The 23,559-nt window shown below is 48.9% G+C and overlaps 1 protein-coding gene across 2 annotated transcripts; it reads right to left on the bottom strand.

Moving 5' to 3' along the window:
* Window positions 1–2,957: 2,957 nt before the first annotated feature.
* RNF126 (ring finger protein 126) lies at window positions 2,958–21,896 on the bottom strand. 2 transcript variants are annotated; one of them, XM_035120331.3, is made up of 9 exons: window positions 21,791–21,896; window positions 15,692–15,750; window positions 15,165–15,228; window positions 14,536–14,780; window positions 12,820–12,888; window positions 12,617–12,686; window positions 7,741–7,834; window positions 6,685–6,800; window positions 2,958–4,169 (listed from the first exon to the last, which is right to left on the bottom strand). In XM_035120331.3, the coding sequence occupies exons 1-9, from the start codon at window positions 21,863–21,865 to the stop codon at window positions 4,011–4,013; spliced, it is 951 nt and encodes a 316-aa protein (XP_034976222.1). In that variant the 5' UTR covers window positions 21,866–21,896; the 3' UTR covers window positions 2,958–4,010. The 2 variants fall into 2 exon arrangements, with proteins under 2 accessions (XP_034976222.1, XP_088529198.1); XM_088673072.1 differs by having other exon boundaries at window positions 14,536–14,747.
* Window positions 21,897–23,559: the final 1,663 nt, after the last annotated feature.

Raw genomic sequence — 23,559 nt, 5'->3', positions numbered from 1 at the left:
AAAATCGGCACAGCGACTCGGGTTTTTGCTAACAGAACCAGGAAGCGTGTGTTTGGGTATCACTCTTTGCATCGGGGGGTGGGGGGTGGCGTGAATGCTCAATAACTTTTTTTGGGATTCCCTCTGCACCAAAAGCTTTTTTGTGTCCCTATTTTGACTTCTTGGAATATGGCAACCCTACCATAGGGTTGATGGGATCGCTGAGTGTTTAGGAACCCCTGGAGGGGCCCACAGATATTCCCACCCCCCATATCACTGCCGAGAGAGAGAGAGAGAGAGAGCGCTCCCCTGCTGCTTGCAAGAGATGGGAGATTGCCTCAGTTTGGGGAAGACAATATCTCTCCTGTCACTGGACTCCCCAACCAAATAAGCAAAATACAACACAAAGGGAATACAAAGAAATACAGAAACTTGGCTCACACAACCCTGTATACAACTATAAAAAACTTCCCAAAGACCAAATATAAAAAACCTAGTTACAGGTAGGTAGCCGTGTTGGTCTGACGTAGTCGAAACAAAATAAAAAAATCCCTCCCAGCAGCACCTTAGAGACCAACTAAGTTTGTCATTGGTATGAGCTTTCATGTGCATGCACACTTCTTCAGATAAAAAACCTAGGCATTTATATTCCACCAAGTGTCTCCATTTCTTTAAATACAGCTTTTGCATATTATGTTTGCAATACCCAGATTTAGTGTAGAGAACCTCTACAATTGTGGTTTGAGCGACTGAGAGCAAAGCAACAATACTCCCAGCTCCCCACCCCCACCCCCGCCTGCGGATTATCCTTTAGTATGTATACTTTGTATACAATGGTACCTCGCTAGACGAATGCCCTGCTAGACGAATTTTTCGCTAGACGAATGGGTTTTGCAATCGGAGGTTGCCTCGCAAGACAAATTCGTTTTGTGAAAAAATCGTCTAGCGAATCGCGGTTTCCCATAGGAATGCATCAAAATTCAATTAATGTGTTCCTATAGGGAATTTTTTTAAAAAAAATTCAATGCATTCCTATGGGATTCGCAAGACGATTTTTTTGCAAAACGAATTGACTCACAGAACGAATTAAATTTGTCTTGCGAGGCACCACTGTACTTCTCTTTATCGAATGAAGGAATGTTTGGACGGAACTTTGGCTTTCAGGCACCCTGTTATTGCATTTGAATATGATATTGCATGCAATATGCAAAAGCTGCATTTAAAGACATGGGACATGTCTTATTTTTATGCCTGGTCTTTGGGAAGTTCTATATACAGTGGTACCTTGGTTCTCAAACGCCTTGGTACTCAAACACCGAAAACCCGGAAGCGAGTGTTCCGGTTTTCGGACGTTTGTCGGAAGCCAAACGTCCGACACGGCTGTCAGCTATTGTTTCCGGGGCGCCTGCACCAATCAGAAGCGGCGCCTTGGTTTCCAAACATTTCTGAAGTCAAGCGGACTTCCAGAACGGATTAAGTTTGACACTTTTGTTTTTGCTATTTATTGTGCGCTGTCGTTTTTGAGGCCTTTTCAGTTTATTTGTTTTTGTGACTGTGTGGAAACCAGTTCAGCTACAGATTGATAGATTGTGTGACTGCAGAAATGGATAAAAGCCCCCATCCAAACAATGACTATCATCAGTTCAGGTAAGAAAAAAAAATAGTTTTAATTTTTTTCATCTACAATACAGTGGTACCTTTGTTTACAAACTTAATCCATTTTGGAAGTCCATTCTTAAAACCAAAACCTTTCTTAAACCAAGGCGCGCTTTCCCTAATGAGGCCTTCTGCCGCCGGTGCCCTTCCAACGTTCGGCTTCCGTTCGTAGACCGAGGTAAAGTTTTCAAACCAAGACACTATTTCCAGTTTTGCGGAGTTTGTAAACCAAATCGTTCTTAAACGGACGGTTCTTAAACCGAGGTGCCACTGTGCTGTCTTACTTATTTTGTAGTACAGCACATTATTTTTGCCGATCAGAAGGTTGGTGGTTCGAATCCCCATGACGGGTGAGGTCCCGTTGCTTGGTCCCAGCTCCTGCCCACCTATCAGTTCGAAAGCACATCGAAAGTGCAAATAGATAAATAGGTACTGCTCCAGCAGGAAGGTAAAGGGCGTTTCCGTGCGCTGCTCTGGTTCACCAGAAGCGCCTTAGCCATGCTGGCCACATGACCCGGAAGCTGTACGCCGGCTCCCTCGGCCAATAATGCGAGATGAGCGCCGCAACCCCAGAGTCGTCCGCGACTGGACCTAATGGTTAGGGGTCCCTTTACCTTTACCTTTATTATAAATAAAATAAAATGCTATAAATAAGAAAGAATATACCGTATATATTCTTTCTTTCTTTCTTTCTTTCTTTCTTTCTTCCTTCTTATTTATTGCATTTTATTTTATTTATAATAACTTTTATTATAATAACGGTCAGGGGTACCTTTACCTTTACAATGATTATTGCTTTCATTTTATGGATCAACGGTCTTGTTAGATAGTAACATTCATGTTAAAACGCTGTTTTAGGAGTTGTTTTTAAAAGCCTGGAATGGATTAATTCCGTTTTGCATTACTTTCCATTGGAAAGGGGTGCCTTGGTTTTGGAACGCTTTGGTTTTGGAACGGACTTCCGGAACAGATTAAGTTTGAGAACCAAGGTACCCCCTGTAGAGGCATTCCCTCCGGAAGAAAAAAATGCTTCTCCTAAGACCAGGGACATTTCTACTGTTGCCAGCATGCATGTATGACAGCCGGGTGATGGGGCTTTGGAAGTCAAGAAGATGCCAAGCTGGCCACCCCCGACTTAGATCTGAGGCCTGCTTTTCCATTCCAGGACAATTTCATAGATCATAGTGTTGGAAGGGACCACGAATGCCCTGCAACGCAGGAATCTTTCGCCCAACGTGGGGCTCGGACCCACGCCCCCAAAATTAAGAGTCTCGCGCTCTACCAACCAGGGGTTGTTCCCAAGAAGGCGATAAAATTAGGCCACCGTGTCAAATCAGGCATTTATACTTGAAGATGCAGGGTGAACCCAAACATGCGTGTACAGAATCCGAGCTGAAATGTCCGTTTATTTCAACAGCAGTAATAATTTAACATTATAAAAACCCCTTTCTCAATGCCGGACTGCCCAAAAAAAGAAAAAAAGAAAAAGAAAAAAAGGGTGATGTTAAAACAGGGGAGGGAGGGGGGAGAGGAAACTAACGAGTCTGAAAATGTGGGTCCGGTCGTTAGGGTACGCTCTCCGCACACAACCTGCCCCCCCCAAAAGAACGCTTCCTTAGCTGGCTGGCTTTCTCCAGAAAGTAGAAAGTAGAAAAATCCATTGGGGTGGGGGGGGGGGCGCGGTTGGGACAGGAGGGAAGAGGGAACATCAAAAGGCTTAAAGAACTGAAAAGAGACCCCCCCCCAAAAAAGATGGTCAAAATGCTTTTTTTTTAAAAAAAACCTACCAACAGAAATGATTTCCGAACGCCCCGCTAAAAAAAAAAAAAGAGAGAGAGAAAACCCCAAAAACTCTCACTTCAGTGCTTTCATGTTCCTTTGCCGGGTTTTTCCTCAGAGAGTCCGCGTTTTTTAAAAAGGGTGGGCTTCCCTCGAACCCCCACACCCACCCTCGAGAAAACAAAATCTGAGAGCACCCAAAAACACCCTTGCGGGGGCGAAGAGACGGGGTGTGTTTGTGTGTGTGTGAAGAAGAGAAGAGGACCTCGGTGTCATTGCGGCTCACGGGGGAAACGTGTTTTGGGGGGGGTGTCCCGTTCTGCCTCCCCTGCCCCACAACCCTGCCCCCTTTGCTCTGTCCCAGGGCTGGGAGGGGCATTTCCTCTCCCATCCCCACCCCTCCACAGACACCCGCCCCGCCCCCCTGTTTCGCCAGGTGGGGAGAGGAAGGGGGCTAGGCGACATCAGAAAAGGGCGCGAGAGCAGCGACATTTTTGTTTCTTTTTTTGCTTGCGTTCGAAAGGTGTGTTTTGTTTTTGTTTTTCCGTCTTCCAACCCCACCCCCCCGCCCAAACTCCCGCCCCGCCGTTCTGTTCTCACGAGTTGTTCGCCGCGTTCTCGTTACTCGGCGAGCTAGAGGAGGAGGAGGAGGAGGAGGAAGACGAGGAGGCGAAGTTCATCGCCGAGAGTCCCGGGGGGTTCGTGGCTGTGTTCTGTCCGCTGAGGCTCTTCCGGCACACGGGGCAGGTGTCGTGCTGGAACGAAAACGGCAAAAGGAGAAACTGAGGTGTGCCGTCCCTTCCTGTTCTCCACGCCCAGTCTAATTTCTAACACTGCCACTTGACTTTGTCAAGAGCGTCCCGAAAGATCAATCAGATCACCTCTCTCTAAATGTCAGTTGGCGCCCTTGAAAAACTCCCAACAGGTTCGTGAGGCAGGGCTTGGCCTTGCGGAAGCCATGCTGGCTGTGCTTCAAGCAAGGCTTGTTCTATATGTAGTATTTTTTCCTTATTAATTTTTCTGTTTTAAAATTTAAAATTTGCGCCTTGGTTATCAAACGTTTCAGAAGTTCTGGTCTTCCAGAATGGATTACGTTCGACAACCAAGGTTCCACTATGCTCATTTTAACATCCTTAAAATGTCAACGACTGCCCTCCTTCTTCTTTCCATGGTTCATTTTGCGTATCATATATCCCTGCTTATTTTACAAAAACGAAACCATTCTCTAAATGTATCTTCTTGTTCTTTTATTCTATAAGTTAGATCTGCAAGCTGCGTACATTCCATCACCTTAAGTTGCCATTCTTCTTCGGTTGGGACCTCACTCGTTTTCCATTTGGGGGCTAACAAAACACGGGCCGCAGTTGTTCCGTTACATAAATGACCTTTTATTGACACCTGGGAATTCCATTCTGAATTATCCCCAACAAAAAGGACTCTAAAAAATATATAAAAATTCCTTCAGTAGCACCTTAAAGACCAACTAAGTTTTTATTTTGGTATAAGCTTTCGTGCGCATGCACACTTCGTCAGATACACTGAAACAGAATCCACCAGACCCTTATGTATATTCAGAGGGTGGGGGTGATGGGAATGGGTGATGGGCTGATGGGAGTGGTAAACCTGTAGGTGGCTGTTAATGAGTGTTGATGACTGCAATTGGTCCTGGGGGGGAAAAGCAAGGGCTGAGGCGCTGAAGAAAGCTTGATCATGCATAATGACATTGGATTCTTATCTCATTATGCATGATCAAGCTTTCTTCAGCGCCTCAGCCCTTGCTCCCCCCCCCCAGGACCATTGCAGTCATCAACAGCCACCTACAGGTTTACCACTCCCATCAGCCCATCACCCATTCCCATCACCCCCACCCCCCACCCTCTGAATATACATAAGGGTCTGGTGGATTCTGTTTCAGTGTATCTGACGAAGTGTGCATGCGCACGAAAGCTCATACCAAAATAAAAACTTAGTTGGTCTTTAAGGTGCTACTGAAGGAATTTTTTTTATTTTGCTTCGACTCAGACCAACACGGCCACCTACCTGTAACTAAAAAGGACACTGTTTTTGGTTTTTTTTTTTTTTTGCATCTCCAGCACTTATCTGATTCAGTCTTCAACCCCGTGGATCTTTGATCAACCTGGACAAAGCAGCTCCCTCTCCCTTGCCCTCATGTTACAGTGCTACCTTGGATCTCAAACGCCTTGGTTCCCAAACGCTGAAAACCTGGAAGTGAGTGGTCCGTTTTTCGAAAGCCGAACGTCTGACGCGGCTGTCGGCTATTGTTTCCGGGGCGACTGCACCAATCAGAAGCCACGCCTTGGTTTCCGAACATTTCAGAAGTCAAACAGACTTCCGGAAAGGATCAAGTTGGGCACTTTTGTTTTTGCTGTTTATTTTGCGTTTTTTGTTTTTGAGGCTTTTTCGGTTCATTTGGTTTTGTGACTGTGTGGACCCAGTTCAGCTACTGATTGATCGGTTGTGCGGCTGTGGAAATGGGTAAACACCCCCCCCCATGCAAACAATGACTATCATCAGTGCAGGTACGGGGGGGGAATTAGTTTTAATTTTTATAATCCAAAATACTGCCTTATTTATTTTATAGTACAGTGCATATTATTTTATTTTATAAATGTACTAAGTACTATTTATTTTATAGTACTGTACCCAGGTGGCGCTGTGTGTTAAACCACTGTGCCTAGGGCTTGCTGATCAGAAGGCCGGCGGTTCGAATCCCTGTGACGGGGTGAGCTCCCGTTGCTTGGTCCCAGCTCCTGCCAACCTAGCAGTTCGAAAGCACGTCAAAGTGCAAGTAGATGAATAGGTACCGCTACAGCGGGAAGGTAAACGGCAATTCCGTGTGCTGCTCCGGTTCAACAGAAGCGGCTTTGTCATGCTGGCCACATGACCAGGAAGCTGTACGCTGGCTCCTTCGGCCAATAATGCGAGATGAGCGCGCAACCCCAGAGTCGGTCACGACTGGACCTAATGGTCAGGGGTCCCCTTACCTTTACCTTTACAGTGCATTGATTATTGCTTTTGTTTTATGGATCAATGGTCTCGTTAGATAGTAAAATTCATGTAAAACTGCTGTTTTAGGGGTTGGCTTTTGAAGGCCCAGAACGGATTAATCCGTTTTGCATTCCTTTCTATGGGAAAGAAGCGGGCCTTGGTTTTGGAACGCTTTGGTTTTGGAACGGAATTTCCGGAACGGATTAAGTTTGAGAGCCAAGGTGCCACTGTATTGAAACTCTCTCTCTCTTTGCGGCTCACCTGTTCCAGCCATGGAACTATGCAGCCGTCGTGGAACAAGTGGTTACAGGGCAGCTGCCGCACGCTTTCGCCGGCTTCGTAATCTTCCTTACAGACGGGGCACTCCAGAGCAGAACCTGCGGTTGCAAAACAAGAAACCTGGGTTGATTTACTGGCCCGTGTTGCAATAAATAAACAAAGAAATTAAAAAAGGGGGAGGGCGGAAAACCTGGGGAAAGAAGCAATGATGTTTTGTGCGGTTGTGGGCACACTTTTTCTTCCACGTGGGCTGGGAGGTTTGGGATCTGTAAGGGGAAGGGCTTATAGAGAACTGCCGCTCCCCCCTCATCAGAAGCAGCCCATCTCCAAGCAGTCATGAAAGCGAAGGGGCGGATGAGGAAAGTCAGGAGATGGAAAGGGAGTGCCAGACCTCTGGCAACATCCAAGAGCCCCTGCTCCACAGGTAGGAAGAGAGGGAGAGAGAGGAGAGGAATCAGGCAGACCACAGACCCTTCCCCCCAACACCGGAATTGAGGAGGAGGAGAAAAGGGAGGAGATTCACTGTCCCGAGGCTTTTATGTTGGTCCAAATCGCGAAAAGGGGCAGTGCCGGATTCTGACTCGGAATGAGGAGACATGAAACCAACAGCTCGCTACACTGTAAATAATGTGCACTAATGAAGACTTTTGAAAGACAAGCATGTGGAAGGTCGTTACTCAGGTGTAGTCACAACAGCCTTGACAGGATCCTTAAAAAATATTTACAGCTCCGTTCCCCCAGAACTTCCAACAGTCAAGTGAAACACTCTCTGACCCCTACCATGAATTTTCTTAAATTTAACTGGAGTTATATATGGTATGATCGCATCCAGGGCCGGATTTAGGTTTGGTGGGGCCCTTTATAGGTCCAGCTGTCCTTTGTCCACAACAAATTGTCACAGTTTTTTGTGCTGAATATATGCTATAGGGTCATTTATGGACCTAATAGGTATCAAGTATAAAAAAAGCGATGCCATGAGATGTATATTTTTTTGGCGGGGGAGTGAGAGGAGAAAAGAATTGCAAAAGAGAGACTCACCAACGTGTTCCTCTGTTATGTGGATCGTGGGGAGCGCCTGGATTTTCTCCTTGTCTGCCGGAGGAGGCCCTGTGTTCTCAAACTGATTCAGAAGCTGGAAGAGAACAGGGATGCGGGAGAGTGTGAGACAGAAGCCCCGAGATGCTTCGAGTCCTCACCTTGTTGTGAAGGGGTGGGATTCCAGATAACAACAATAATAGTTTATTACTTGTACCCCACCCATCTGGCTGGGCCTCCCAGCATAGCTGCCAAGTTTTCCCTTTTCTCGCGAGGAAGCCTATTCAGCATAAGGGGAAATCCCTGTAAAAAAGGGATAACTTGGCAGCTATGCCTCCCAGCCACTCTGGGCAGCTCCCAACAGAATATTAAAAAGACGATAAAAAAACCCAACATTAAAAGCTTCCCTAAACAGGGCTGCCTTCAGATGTCTTCTAAAAGTTAGGTAGTTGTTTATCTCCTTGACATCTGATGGGAGGGCGTTCCACAGGGTGGGCGCCACCACCAAGAAGGCCCTCTGCCTGGTTCCCTGTAGCCTCACTTCTCACAGAGAGGAAACCGCCAGAAGGCCCTCAGAGCTGGACCTCAGTGTCTGTGCTGGACGATGGGGAAGGAGACGCTCCTTCAGGTATACTGGGCCGAGGCTGTTTCTGTGATCAGGCATGTTTAATCAGCTCAAAGCTCTTCCTCCTCCCAACCTTCTGTTATAAACTACTTCATAGCAGTTCTGCTGTGTCCACATTTATTTTATGAATAACTCGACTTATGAATAACTCTACTTACAAATGTTTCTACTTAGGAACGGAGCTCCGTCTGCCATCTTGGATGCAGGTTAGATAGGATTTTTTCGACTTACGGATTTTTAGATAGGGTCGACTTACGATTTTTTTCTCCCAATGCATTCCTATGGGATTCGACTTAAATTTTTTTTTTTTATTTACGAATGTGCGTTCGGAACGCATCAAATTCGTAAGTCGAGGTACCACTGTATTTACTGCAGAGGTTTTCCGTCCACAGCTGCCTTGAACTACATTTGTCTGTGGCACCCCTGTGGGGCTCAGGAGCCCAGTTATATTCCCCCCTTGCCTGCAAAGCTGGCAGCCCCTCACCCCTTTTTCGAACACTCTCCCTTGTGGAATGTTCCCCCAGGCTCCTCTCCCTTCTCCTTGGGCATCCTCCGGTCAGGCACTGGTCTCTGAGCTGCCCCCCACCCACCCCAAAGAGAGGTGCTTGCTCACACTGCCCCACAGGGGCCTAGGATTTGTCTGCCCATTCCCAACAGCAAGGGCTTGTGGACTGGCCGGCTGGGCTCCCTCGCCCGCTTGCTTGCTTACTCCGAGGCCGCCCCAGCTCCTGGCACCCAGCACCCCCTGGCCAGCCCCAGAGGCACCGTTCGCCTGGGCAGCTTGTAGCCAGGGCTGCTGCAACCAACAGCTGTGCCAGCCTTTGGGAGGCAGAGATGCCAGAGGGCATCAGAGGAGGGAGGGAAGGAAAGAGGGACGGAGGCCAGGGTTGCACACGGCACCCCTGACCAACGTTCAAGGCACCCCAGGGTGCCACGGCACCCGGGTTGAAAACCACTGATTTACTGAATTTATACAAGGCACACACATCTGGGTTCCCATAGCAGGCAACCAGGAAACCCACAAGCAGGGAAAGCCCATTATTATTATTATTATTATTATTATTATTATTATTATTATTATTATTATCATCATCATCATCATCATGATCGATTAAATTTGTATACCACCCTTAATCTGTAGGTCTCAAGGAGATTCACAATGTAAAATTAAACGGCAATACCTGAAGGACGTCTCTATCCAGGTGAACCTACCTGGACCCTGCGACCATCATCCGAGGCCCTTCTTCATGTGCTACTTCCACAAGAGGTCTACAGGGTAGCAACACAAGAACAGGGCCTTTTCTGCAGTGGCTCCCAATCTATGGAATGCTCTCCCCAGGGAAGTTCACCTGACGCCTTCATTATATATTTTTAGGCGGGACGCAGGTGGCGCTGTGGTCTAAACCACTGAGCCTCCTGGGCTTGCCGATAGGAAGGTTGGAGGTTCGAATCCCCGCGACGGGGTGAGCTCCCATTGCTATGTCCCAGCTCCTGCCCACCTAGCAGTTCGAAAGCACGCCAGCGCAAGTGGATAAATAGGGTAGGTGATGGGAAGGTAAACGGCGTTTCCGTGCGCTCTGGTTTCCGTCACGGTGTCCCATTGCGCCAGAAGCGGTTTAGTCCTGCTGGCCACATGACCTGGAAAGCTGTCTGTGGACAAACGCCGTCTCCCTCGGCCCGAAAGCGAGATGAGCACTGCATCCCCATAGTCGCCTTTGCCTGGACTTAACCGTCCAGGGGTCCTTGACCTTTTTACCTTATTTTTAGGCACCAGGTGAAAATGTTCCTCTTTTACCAGGCCTTTGGCTGATTAATATTCTACAGGCTTTTAAATGTTTCTGTGGGAAGGTTTTTTTTGTTTTTTTAATACAGTTTTGCTGTTTCGATTTAGTTCTTTTAATCCTGTGAACCGGCATGAGATCTTATGATAAATGGTGGGATACAAATCTAAATAGCCATGATCATCGTAATCATTTGTTTATTTATACGCTGCCCATCTGACTGGGTCACTCTGGGTAGCTCCCAACAACAAAAACCAAAATACAATACAACATCACGCACTAAAAACTTCCCTGAACAAGGCTGCCTTCAGATGTCTTTTAAAAATCATATAGCTCTTTATCTCCTTGACATCTGCTGGGAGGGCGTTCCACAGGGTGCGACTACCAAAAAGACCCTCTGACTGGTTCCCTGTAACCTCTAATTATTACTCCCTAATAGCAAACCTACAACATAAAAAAACACAAAATACGTAATAAAAAAAAATAAGAACAGGAACAAAGCAATCATTTCCCACTCCCAGAAACACATTTAAAAGGATATACCGTATATTCCGGCGTATAAGGCGACTGGGCGTATAAGACGACTCCCTACTTTTCCAGTCAAAATATAGAGTTTATCCCAAACTTCCAACACACACCAAATAAAAATTTTCTGTATCTCTTCCTCTCCCCGCTTTTTAAATACCAGTAAATGAAGCCAAAAGAGAGACAACAGTGCTTAAATGCACAGATGTTTAAATGCACTTACTTGCAGGCATGCTAAGGTAGATTTCATTCGGAGGGAGGGGAGGAGAGGTGGAGAGAGGGAGAAGGGGAGGGAGTGCAGCCCAGAGCTGGCTCCACTCGCACTCTATTGTTCCAGGCACCGAGGCGAGTGGGGGGGGGGGAGAAAGAAAGAAGCTGCTTTCCTTTTGTGCACACTTTCTTTCCGTGCTTTTCTTTCCCCTCTTCCTGCAGGGAAATAAAGCGGCAGTTGCTTACACGCGCGTAAACGGGTGCCGCTTTCTTTCCCTGCACGGAGGAGGGAGGAAAGCTGGAAAGCTCCGCGAGGGAGGAGGGAGGAAAGCTCCGTGAGGGAGAAAAGCCCCGTGCATCCCCTCTCCCTGGACTGAAAGAAAGCCGTAGCTGCTTACATGCTAGTAAGCGGCTGCTGCATTCTTTCCCTGCAGGGAGGAAAGCCCCGTGTGTCCCCTCTTCCTGCACGGAAAGCAAGCGGCAGCCGCTTACATGCGAGTAAGCTGCTCCTGCTTTCTTTCCCTGGAGGGAGGAATGCCCCGCTAAAGAAAGCAGTGCCTGCTTGCACGCGAGTAAGCTGCTGCTGCTTTCCCTGCAGGGAGGAGGAAGGAAAGCCCCGCGCCGCGTCCCCTCTCGCTTACACGGTTGCTGCATATGGCAGGGATGCGGATGCGGCCGTTTTTGAGCTCCCCCCACCGTATGCGGCGACCGCAGAATCTTATACCCGGCTTATAAGACGACCCCCAACTTTTGAAAAGATTTTCCTGGGTTCAAAAGTCGTCTTATACGCCAGAATATACGGTAAGGTGTCAATCAGCCGAAGACCTAGTGGAAGAGGAATGTTTTTGCCTGGCATCTAATGAAGGCTCTGGGTGAGACACCCTGGGGAGAGCATCCCACTGCAGAAAAGTCCCTGTTCTCATGTTGCCACCCTCTGGACGTCTTGAGGAGAAGGCACACAAAGGAGGGCCTCAGAAGATGATCTCAGGGTCCGGGTAGGTTCATATGGAAAGAGGCGGTCCTTGAGGTCTTGCGGTCCTGAGCTGTTTAAGGCTTTATGGGTCAGAACCAGCACTTTGAATTGGGCCCGGAAACTGATCAGTAGCCAGTGCAGTGGGACCAGGATCGGTGCAAGATCCTCTCAAACCGTCTTGCCGTCCGGTGAGCAACCTGGCCGCTGAATTCTGCACTGGCTGAAGCTTCCGAACAGTCTCCAGAGGCAGCCCTATGTAGAACGCACTGCAGTAATCTAACCTTGAGGTTACCAGAGCATAGACAACAGGAGTTAGGCCATCCCTGTCCAGATAGGGGCGTAGCTGGGCCACCAGCCAAAGCTGATGGAAGTCACTCCGGGCCACTGAGGCCACCTGAGCTTTGAGCGACAGCAAAGTATTCAGGAGGACCCCCAAGCTACGGACCTGCTCCTTCAGGGGAAGTGTGACCCCCCCAGCCATCTGGTTTAGGGGTCCAGGTCAGTTCATACGGACAGAGACGGTCCTTGAAGTCTTGCAGTCTATGGCTACCAGCCTTTCCTGAGCAGCTGGGATTCAATGGTAGCGTGCTTCTGTAACTTTATTTAACCTGTGCTTTTTGGTGGCCTAGCTAAATTTTTTTTGGGGGGGGCACACGGACAGGTGGGCCAAACCCCTCTCCGCAGAAGAGAAGACGGAAGCGGCGCAGATTTCGAAAGAAATGAACAAAGGCAAGTTTCCCCTGAAATGGCACAGAGAGGTTTTACCTGGGTGATAATGGCGTCCAAGCCGTTGGCTCCCCACGCATAGTCCATCGGATTCGAATGCAAGACTCCCCTTCAGGAACGTAACAATAAATTTGGGAGGGGGGGGGAGAGAGAGAAGCAGAGAGGGAGGGTTAAGATTGCCGCCGGGACCAGAAGGCCTCTAAAAAAAGAACGGGGTGGGGTGGGGGGCGTCGTGAACTCACCAAGGCCCCACTCCGAGGTTCGGTATCGTGGTGGGGGCGATGATGCCGTTGACCAGCTGCTGGATGATTCTGCACAAAGGGGGAGGGAGGTGGAAAGAAGGAAAAGTGACCCGACTGCCGGGAGAAAGAGGAAAACTCGCGAACACCGCTCCTCGACGCTTTGGGACTCCCCAGCACCGCTCCTAACCATCGTGCCTCTACGGTTCTGTGATCAGTCAGAAGGATTCAGACCAGGGTGGATAAAAATCAGTGGTTTTTTTAAAAAAAGAAATCGGATTTTTAAACATATTTTAATTTCCTCATTTGGAAAAGATCCATATCCTGCAATTTTTTTCAAAAGAATATCTTTACACTGTGCTGTACTGGAAAAGTCTAAACGTCGTAGCAAGGGAGTCTCGCTTGCTGCTTACAACCAGCCTGTGGACTCAGCAATACAGCTGTGCAAATAGTGTGTTTTCAGTGCATTATACAAATGTGGCACTAGATGGAGCTGATGAGCTAATGGCGAATCCCGTACAGTAAATACAGTGGTACCTCGGCTTACGGCGACGATCCGTTCCGGGGAGCCAGTCGCTCCCTGAATCTGTCGCTTGCCGAAGGCACGCTTCTGTGCATCCGCACGCGTGGAACCCGGATGTAAATACTTCCGGGTCCATGGCGGTCGCTCTCCGAGTTCGTCGTAAACGGAGGCGGTCGCAAACTGAGGTTCCACTGTATTTTACAACGGTTTGGTGTGTTTTTTGAAGCTTTTTTAAAAAAATATGTCTGGGTAGAGCCACTCCAAACAGGGTGGATAAAAATCAATGATTAAGAAAAATAAAATAAAATAAAATGGGTTTTTTAAAATTTAAATCCATTTTTTTATTGGATTTTCAAAATAAAATGCTTTTAGTGGAAAAATCTGTCTAAAGTTAGTTTTCTATTTAAGTTACATTATAGTCCAAATGCCACTCATCAGGAAATAAGGATTTGTTTTAAGTTTTTCATGTGTGCTAAAACTCAGTCTAGGTTTTTTTTAAATAGCTTAACCACATGAGTTAACAAACATGGATACATATGCTTATAATGTTACTGTTTTAGTCAAACAAACTGTTCAAATTGTTATTAACGAAATGATTATTTTTCTCCTTCCAAAAAACTACAGCGGCAAAGTTGTCCAAATATAAACAGTTAACTTATTAAACCTCACAATCATTTCATAATTATCCGTCTATGCATTTCTAACAGTACTGTATAACCAAATCAGTAATTTTCGATAGAACTGTAAAAACTACTCTGGGAATTTATCATTCCAAAAATGAAACCTCCATCTGGTTGTAAATATTAGGATGATACCAGCAAGAATGAGTCTTTCTGTAAAAAATAATAATAACGATTTAAATCAAGTCTTACTGAAATCCACCCTGGCTCGGCGCAAACATTTTAAATTTGTGTGTGTGTTGCTGCAGCCCCGGCCGGCGTTCTGTCTCCGGATAAATGTGCCTGTTACCTCCTGGGGGAAAGAGGACCGACAGCAGGTGGCGCTAGGAGGAGGAAAAAGCTGTTGGGGCAGGGTTACCCCCTGGGCTGGACGTGAGCAAACCGAGGGGGCAAACCGAGACTTTTTGGGCAGCAGAACCCTCTAAATACAACGCACCCTGTTTGAAAAGCGGGATAAAGACGCGGCGGACGGGAGATGCAACATGGCACAAAGGCCCCGGGGACGCGTCCTCTCACCCTTCCAGCGTGGGGACCCCTTCGTGCCTGCCGGCGGCCCTCCGGGCCGTGAATCGTGCCCGGGGCTGCCTGGTGCCGTATCTGTGCCGGGACTGGTTCTCCCTCTCGCGCCGGTTCTCGGCTTCCCGGTTGTCCTCGGGCTGAGCGTTGGACCCGAAGGCCGGGAACTCGAAGGTGTCGTCGATGATCCCAAAGGCGAACTGCCCGTAGCCCTGGGGCAGGGTGAATAAGTGTTGGTCGGCGTTCTGGAGCGGAGGGAGAGAGGGTCAGGGGCGTGGGAAGGCGCCTTGTGTACAGATGCTAGGTTCTAACTCCGCCTGCCGCTGCCACTGGCCCCGCCCACCGCTGGGACGCCCTCTCCCAGAATGGTACGCTGCCCTCAGGCAGAGGCCCACCCACCTCTGCTGCCGACCAAAGATTATCTCCGCCTGGCAAAGCTAGTCGCCTGGAAACGACCCCGACTTGCCCAAAGGCGAGCGGCTATTTTGCAAGCAGCCTAACTCCAACCTTTCCCTCCATCTTCCGAATGGACAAATTCTGGCAAAGAGCGACGGGGCAGAATCAACCTGCCACCTTTGGCTCCGAACCGCAGGTCGCTGCACCGGGGGGGGGGAGGGGCGGCGCCTCACCTCAAACGCGTGCCTGCTCTGCTCGCTGGTCGATGCCGAAGAGTTGGATCCATTTTCAACGTTCCTGAAAAGATTTCGAGGTAAAAGAGCAAGCTGAAGCCGAAGCACGCAGGAAAGAAGCATCGACACTCGCCCCCAAAAACGCCTCTAAGGCAGGAGAAACTCTGCACAAGCCTGGGTTTCTCTCTCTCTCTGCCAAGGCTGCCGATTCCTTAATGTGGACTAGCGACTTGTGGAGAGCCTGTGCCCTTAAATCCACAATTGGTCTGTGCTTGACAACGGGGGGGGGGGAGGCATTAATTAAGGACTCATTGTTCCTCTTCCTTGTCCCTCCAGGCTGTCTTTTGCTCGCAAGCTTCACTGGATGGCCCTGCGGTGTGTGTGGCCATCTAGGGGTCTGACCACCACCCACTGCCAAAATGTGCCCCCCCTCAGCCCGAAAAGGGTGCCCCCAACCCTGCCCCGGACCCAAAACTTGCAAACCGGCAAAATATCATTTTATCCTGATTCAGAGAACGGGGCTTTACCTAGGTTCTTCTGGCAACTCTTCAATAAAGCCAGATTCGCACCTTGGGCAGATGTAGTCCTGCAGGACAGAAAAACAGTGCAAGATAGCTTTTTAAAAAATACAACAATAAATGCCTGCAATTGGGACTCTGTCGCACCCGGAGAAAGAGGGGACGCTTGCAAGATGTAACCCAGATTTAAGAATTTATATTTGCCGTGACCGAGGCTTGTTCCTTTAAAGGGGGGAGACCCTTCTTCCTTTTGCAAGGAGCTTCCTTGCAAAGACAGGATTGCCCTTGATGCTTACAGCATCCATGCTTCGGCAGCAATACTAATAATACTAATACTGCACTAATAATAATTTATTATTCATACCCCGCCCATCTGGCTGGGTTTCCCCAGCCATTCTTGGCGGCTTCCAACAGAATACTAAAAACAAGATAAAACTTCAAACATTAAAAGCTTCCCTAAACAGGGCTGCCTTCTGTCGTCTTCTAAAAGTCAGATAGTTGTTTATTTCCTTGACATCTGAAGGGAGGGTGCCACCACCAAGAAGGCCCTCTGCCTGGTTCCCTGTAACTTCGCTTCTTGCAGGGGGGGGAACCGCCAGAAGGCCCTTGGAGCTGGAACGATGGGGGTGGAGGGCTGGGCGATGTATCGGCAAATCGTCTGAAACCGGTTCAAAATCTACATGGCGGTGCCGATTTCAGAATTTCAGACCAGGCTATATACGGCGAATCCTCTGCGTTTCGTGCAAGGCCTCCTCATTCTCCAAAGAACCCTGGGAGGTCGCCCGAGTCCCACTCCCTCCGCAGGCCAGCCACCCCCTAACATACTGACGCGGGTCCAATTGTGACCACATGGAAGATCTCTATTTAGCTGTCCCCTCCAGCTTCCTTAAAGCAGGTAAGCAGAATAGCTGCTTTATGGCATTTATCTCCCAACCTTTTTTGCCTGGGAATGAAGTTTTACGAAGTACGGAAACCACCATTCTGGCACATTCTAGTGTTTTAAAGGTTTGCAGGTCTCCGCGAAGGCAGATGTTGTTTTTCCTACTGTGTTATCTCTATTCTTCAAGACCGTCCGCTCCAGCGACAGGCTATATCAACCGTCTGGCTGGGGTGCCCTTTTTATTTTCTCTCTCCTACTGCTATTCCGTTTTTACTTTCATTTTTGCATTTTGTATTTCAGCATGCTGTACCTTTTCTGCTGAAACCGGATGAGCTCTAAATGAGCCACGTTTTGCCTGCTGTAATTTTCAGCGGCAGCTGTACACTCAACGCCACAGCAAAATACCGGAGAAAGCTTCTGCTGTTTTTGTGCGTTTCTCTCAGTGCCACGGAAACTGCGCTAAAATTACATTTCACCCCGTGTTTGAAATTATCGAGGCGCCTTTTGCAACTGCCTATCGGCCACTGGCTACCAAGTGAAGACGCCCGGGCACCAGGATGCCCGCTTGACATCATCACCTCAAAATGCATGCCTAGGGAATCCTTGGATCTTGACTGTTTTCACACACCAGCGACAACACATCCTGTAGAAGCCTATCTTGTTATATTTTACCTGCACAGTCAGAAGGAGTTTGAAGAACCAAAAAGTCGCATTCAAAAATGGCAACTAGGCATTCCGTTTTGGCGACTGTAACCCTGGTTTAAGGATCCGTTTGGTGCCTGGCTGATACAGTCAATCCTCGGATCCCGAACACCTCCGTTTCGGAACGTTCTGGCTCCAGAATGCCGAAAACCCAGAAGTAAACGCTCCGGTTTTCAAATGTTTTTCGGAAGCTGAACGCCCGACGCGGCTTCCGCTGAGTGCAGGAAGCTCCTGCGACCAACCAGAAACCGCGCCTCAGTTGTCGAAACATTTCGGAAGCTGAACAGGATTACGTTCAACAACCGAGGCTTGACCGTATACATCAGGAGGGGTCAACTCCCAAGAGACTGTGATCTACTCACAGAGTTAAAAACTGGCAGTGATCTACCCCCTTTTAGGGGTCCAGCTCAAAGTTGTTGAACTTCTCTGAGGGGAGCCAGTGATTTACCAGTGATCTACCAGACATCCAGTGATCTACCAGTAGATCATGATCTACCTATTGGACATGCCTGGTATACAGGGCTGTCTTAAGCATATGTGGCGCCAGGATGCAAAAATCCGCCCAGTGCCCCCCCTTTGCCCAGTTCCAGGTGCGCAGGAGGGCAGAGCCAGCCGGCCGCCTGAACGTCTCGCCCCCGAACTCACGGCGCAGAGCCGCCTGGAGCAGACGAGCCCAGCATGGCACTCCGACCGACGGGCTCTTCCCCGGACTCAACTCTTGGGCCCCGGACTCTTGGCCTGGCGCCCCTGAGAGCCTGGCGCCCAGGTGCCCCGCACCCCTAGCGCCTATAGGTAAGACGGCCCTGACCGTATAGCCGAGTTTCTACCACTGATTTCGCCTGAAAGCAATCACCCACCAATTTATCGTTAAATCTTTAAACAGGTTTTTAAAAATAAGCAAATGAAGAAGCTAGGGAACAAAATAAGTCAATGGAAAGGGGCCCTGCCCCATGATAATACAAAGCTACTCGCCTGCAAGCGTTCTGTACTCACCCAAAGGTGAGCAGCTACCCAGCCTAACCTAAGTCCTGGGGAAGGGAGAGGTGGAGGGGGCTTATGCTAACAGGCCAGGCTCCCCCCGCAACTTGATTGCTCCTCCTACACCTTCCAGACAATCCCTTATTGCCCAACCAGACTTCCCCGCCTAAGGCGAAACGCCCGTCACAACTTGTACTCTCAGTGCGGTTAAATTATGCCCTTTATGAAAAACAAAATCTAAACAAGACTATTATCTCCAGCACGTAATTGAGTGCTGCAAGGGAAACAGGAATAACAGACATTTTTTTTTTTAAAAAAGAAGCTCTTCTACTTAACTGCTTAAGAAAGCTGGATGGGGTCGGTCAGAGGGAAATGTCCGTCCCAACAACCCGGCCCCCCGAGATCTTCACACGGTCGCAAGCGGGCCAACACTGGTCGCTAAACGCGCCTGGCAAATTTCTAACACAGGTTGAGGTAGGGCTGCCACACGCCCGGAACTTCCCGGACATATTCAGGATTCATTCATCGGAAAAAGCGTCCAGGCGAAATTTTAGAAAATCACTCAAAATGCCCAGGAAAGCCCAGTTCAATAAGCTCTGAGATTTTGCAAAACGAGCTCAACAGCTTCAGCCAAAATGAAAGCTCAATCATTTTTGCGCCCGGGTTTTTGCTTCTTTGGAAACATGGCAGCTCTAGTTGGGGACTAAGTTTCCCATCACCCTGGATGCATGAACATCAGAAAAGGCCAGCTTCCTGTCCTCGCGGGGGCCAGCCAGATGTCCTCAATGGGAAGCCCCCTGAGCAGGGCCTGAGCAAAACTGCAACACCCCCTAACTGGTATTCCAAAGGAGAACACAGCCATCATGTGGATCGGTCCTGTGGCAGCGAGTTCCATAGGTTTTTGTTATTATATACTACAGTACCACCCTGTCCCTCAGGTCAGTTCACGGAACAAAATCAAGATATAAAAACCACAAAACACGTAATAAAAATAAAAACAACAACACAACAGCCCCCCTCCTACAAAAAACCCACATTTTAAAGGGCATAGGATATAAATCAGATCAACCAAAGGCCTGGTTAAAAGGGAATGTTTCTGCCTGGCACCTAAAGGTGTATAATAAAGGCGCCAGGTGAACTTCCCTGGGGTGAGTGTTCCACAGATGACGAGCCACTGCAGAGAAGGCCCTGTTCTTGTGTTGCCACCCTCCGGATTTCTTGAGGAGGAGTTCAACTAAGTGCTGTCTGGAGTAGGAGTTCCCTTTCAGCTGTCAAAAATCTCCCAACATTCAGCTTCCTTGGACATACATGAATTCCAGGGTTATGAGGAAGGAGGGGAGGATATACTTTTCTCTGCAGCGTGTAGTTTTGCAAGCTGTCAGTAGCATTTTCTCTGAACTCAGCCCCCACCCAAAAAGCCTTTCCTCATAGGGGAGGAGTTCCCCCATTCAACCTCGGTCACTTTTGGTAGCGTTCAATCAAACCGCCTGGACTTTTTCAAAATAAATAAAATGTGCTGCAAGGGGCTTGGGAGCGGACAACCGCCGGGGACCTTTCCAAAGCTACCATTCTAATTATGAGAAAATAAATATATTTTGGCAGGGCCCTAGCTCCATGTACAACTGCCAGGTTTTTGGGGGGGGGGTGGCAGAGGGAGAAAACGATAAAACGTCTGGGATTCTTCAATTCAAGCAGCAGTTGAGGAAAGTCACATGGGCGGGCAGGCTGAGAAAGAGATAGCGAAAGAGAAAGCAGGCCTAGGGAAAGATCAAAGTCATGCTGACTCGGTTGATTTCATCTGCAAACGCAGAATGGAACCTCTATGTTCCAGCATAGTCTATCCCTGGTTATGAGTTGCTGGCAGGTGACGAGGGGAATTTGTTCCTTTCAGGCGCTGCTTGTAGGCCAGACAGGACTCCCGATAGCTGGCCTGGTGTTATAACCCCCTTATTAAGCAGAGCCTCCTTATGAAAGGGCAGTCTACCCCAGGCGTCGGCAACCTTTTCTTCCCGTGGGCCGGAGGATTCCCACAGACTATCATCCGTGGGCCGGACATGGGCCACACAGGCGCAGAAGCCATTTCCGGTGGCGCTGCGGACATTTTGGAAATGGGCAGTCAGCACTAGAAATGGCTTCTGCGCAGCCGCGGACATGCGCAGAAGCGATTTCCGGTGCTGCTCGGCGAGTCCCCGCATTGCGCTGCACCGGTTTACTGCAGCGCGCGGGGGGACTTGCCGAGCAGGCAGCTCAGTTCACGGGCGGCCCATGGGCCGGATAAATGGCCTCCATGGGCCGGAGGTTTCCGATGCCTGGTCGACCCCCTAGAAAGGCAGAAGGCTGCTGATGCTTTTGAAGGGGAGGGAGACACTCCTACTGGTCCTACCCCCCAAAAAAAAACACTCCACGCAAACACAACTCCCTTGATGGGCAACCCTCTTTTGCGAACATGGCTCACCCCACCTCACCGGCTTATAAAAGCACGCAGTTAATTCGTTCAAGTGGCGCCTTCCTGTGAAAGGGCAGTCAGCCCTGTTTACCAAAGCAAGGGGGCAAAACTATCCACTGCAAACATGCCCCCCCCCCCCGCAAAGGACTTGCAGGTTAAACTCGGAAAATTAGAATATCGTCGAAAAGTGCATTTCGTTCAGTAACGCAACTTAAAAGGTGAAACCAATATAGGATATAGATGCATGACATGCAAAGCAAGATATGTCAAACCTTTATTTGTTGCAATTGTAATTATTTGTCGTTAGGCGGGTCAATTATGAATGGGATGTAATTAATGAAATGTAATAGAGATGTTTATGTTAGTTTATTTTTGTAGTATTGTAACTATTTGTTTTGTTACTATGGAATTTCCAAAAGAAAGCATTTGTAAAAATTAAAATTAAAATAAAAAATAAGTTGCATTACTGAAATAAATGCACTTTTCGACGATATTCTAATTTTCCGAGTTTCACCTGCATATAAGGGGGAGGAAGCAATGCCCGGCAATGGAGCCTCCAGGTGGAAGAGCAGTCTACCCCCCCCCCAAAAAAAGGGAGAGATGGGAGGAGGGCAACACCTCCCCCAAGCCCCCCCCCCCGGAGAAGCAGCCTTGCAGTGGCACCTGGAGGGGGAAGGGAGGGGAACCTACACTATCCTCCCCCCAAATAAAAAAATGACAAGGCTACCTACCTACCTACCTTGATGGGCAAAACCCTCCACTGCAAACATCCCCCACCCCTGAAAAAACACCCTCCCCCTAAAAGGACTTATCTAAGGGGGAGGAAGCAACGCCCGGCAGTGGAGCCTCCAGGGGAAAGAGCAGGCTACCCCTCCCCTCTTCTTTACAAGGCAAATACATAACAAGGTTGGGGGGGGGGAGAGAAAACCCACACGCCTCACTCACCCCCCTCCCAAAAGGGCCCGGGCGCCATTCGCCAGTAGTGGAGCCTCCCCCTGACAGCGCAGTCTACCCGCCTTCCCAGCCCGGGGATGCGGAGCGGCGGGTCCTCCGGCCCCGGGGTGGGTGGGGAAGCGATGGGAAACGGCCCCCCGGGACTCACCGGCAAGCGCGGGGCGATCTCGGCCGAGCAGCAGTGACAGAAGTAGCGTCCCGGCTGCGGCGAAGCCTCCGCCATCTTGTCCCCTCCTCCCTCCCTCCTCCTCCCTGACGGGGGAGGCGAAGCCCCACCCTCTCCGAGCGGACGTCACCGCGCCGGGACGACGCAACGGCGGCCCGGAAGGGCCCGAAAGCATCAAGCGGCCGGCGCGCGCGAGGCACTTCCTCCTCCTCCTCCTCCGTCACGATATGGGCGCTTGGCGCGTTGTCCTAGAGCGGCTGCTTCCGGCCAGGAAGGCGGGATTTCCTGTATGTGGGGGGAATGGATGGACTGCAAAGGAAGCGAGGGTTGCCCGTAGTTATGCGCAGATGAGCCTTCGCGTCCGGAGGTTCCCGGACGGCATCGGTTTGGACGCCCGGGGATATCCGGACGGGTGGCAACCCACGCCGGAAGTATGGATTTGGAGCGGATTTCCATAAAAATAGCTCAGAAACGTCATTTCCTCCCCTTCAAAATTATTTTTATATAGCAACAAAAAAATAAAATACAAGAACTAAACAACTTTTGTGTCCAGATTTTCATTTATTATTATCGTTATCGTTATTGTTGTTATTATTGACATGCTGCACCTCAAAGAGGTCAGACTGGAAATGTTTTGTAGATTATTGGGGAAACTATGGCAAGCCTATTGAAAAGTTAACAGTAATAACTATGGAGATATAGAACGAGAAAATGAAGATAGGGATAGATTAGAATTAGAAAAGTAAACAATGAAGTGAAGCACGGAAAGGGCAGGGGAGGGGGGGGAGTCGAAATCAAATGTGCATTTGTTATTTGGATCTCTATTTATTTGTAAAATGAGAACCCATTTAAAAATACCAGATAATTTGGAGAGTTGAGGAAGTGCATGGGTGGCAAAGGCCAATATTTAGCCCGTTGCAAAGCATTTAAAGAAAACCAAACGGCAGGGGGCGATTGCTACCCACGACTTTACGAGAAAATCCTGTGCACGGTTTTTCCAGAATGGTGGCTTAACACGGATGCAAGCACATGCTCCCTCCAGGAGGGCCAGCATGCAGCTCTGCAGATACTTCTGGGCAAAGGTTACCAGATTTTTTTCAATGAACCCAGGGGGACACTTTTCAAATTCAATGGATTTTGTCCGGGGACTGATTTGTAAATCCGGGGACTGTCCCCGGGAAATGGGGACGCCTGGCAACCTTATCCTGGGCAGCCCTGAGCAATTGACCCCTGCCGGGGGCCCCAAAACACGAATATCAACTTTATACTTAACTGGAACATTTATGATTCTCAAGTGAACTACAGTATTGCACTTTAGACTGACAGAGATTAGTAGCTAATGTTTGTACGCTATTGAATGTATGCATCAGGACGTTGCATTTGCAGAGATATTTTGTTGTTATTATTTACACTGTTGCTATATTTAACATTTTTTCACTGTCAATTGTCACGGCTTTGTGTTTTTTGTTTTTTGTTTGGTTATACAGTATTTTCCATGATTGTCTTGTTCGCTGTTTCCGGTGGAGATCATGGCAGGTCCTCAACCCTGCATTTTCATGCTGCGTGAAAGAGGGACGCGGGTGGTGCTGGGGTCTAAGCCACTGAGCCTCTTGGGCTTGCTGATCAGAAGGTCACTGCTTCGAATCCCCACGACGGAGTGAGCTCCCATTGCTCCGTCCCAGCTCCTGCCAACCTAGCAGCTCAAAAGCACACCAGTGCAAGTAGATAAATAGGCACCACTGCTGCAGGAA

Source organism: Zootoca vivipara, chromosome 6, assembly GCF_965207765.1.
Source record: "Zootoca vivipara chromosome 6, rZooViv2.hap1.1, whole genome shotgun sequence".
NCBI lineage: Eukaryota > Metazoa > Chordata > Lepidosauria > Squamata > Lacertidae > Zootoca > Zootoca vivipara.
The sequence above is the reverse complement of the archived record's forward strand: the minus strand, read 5'-3'. Positions and strand labels throughout refer to the sequence as shown.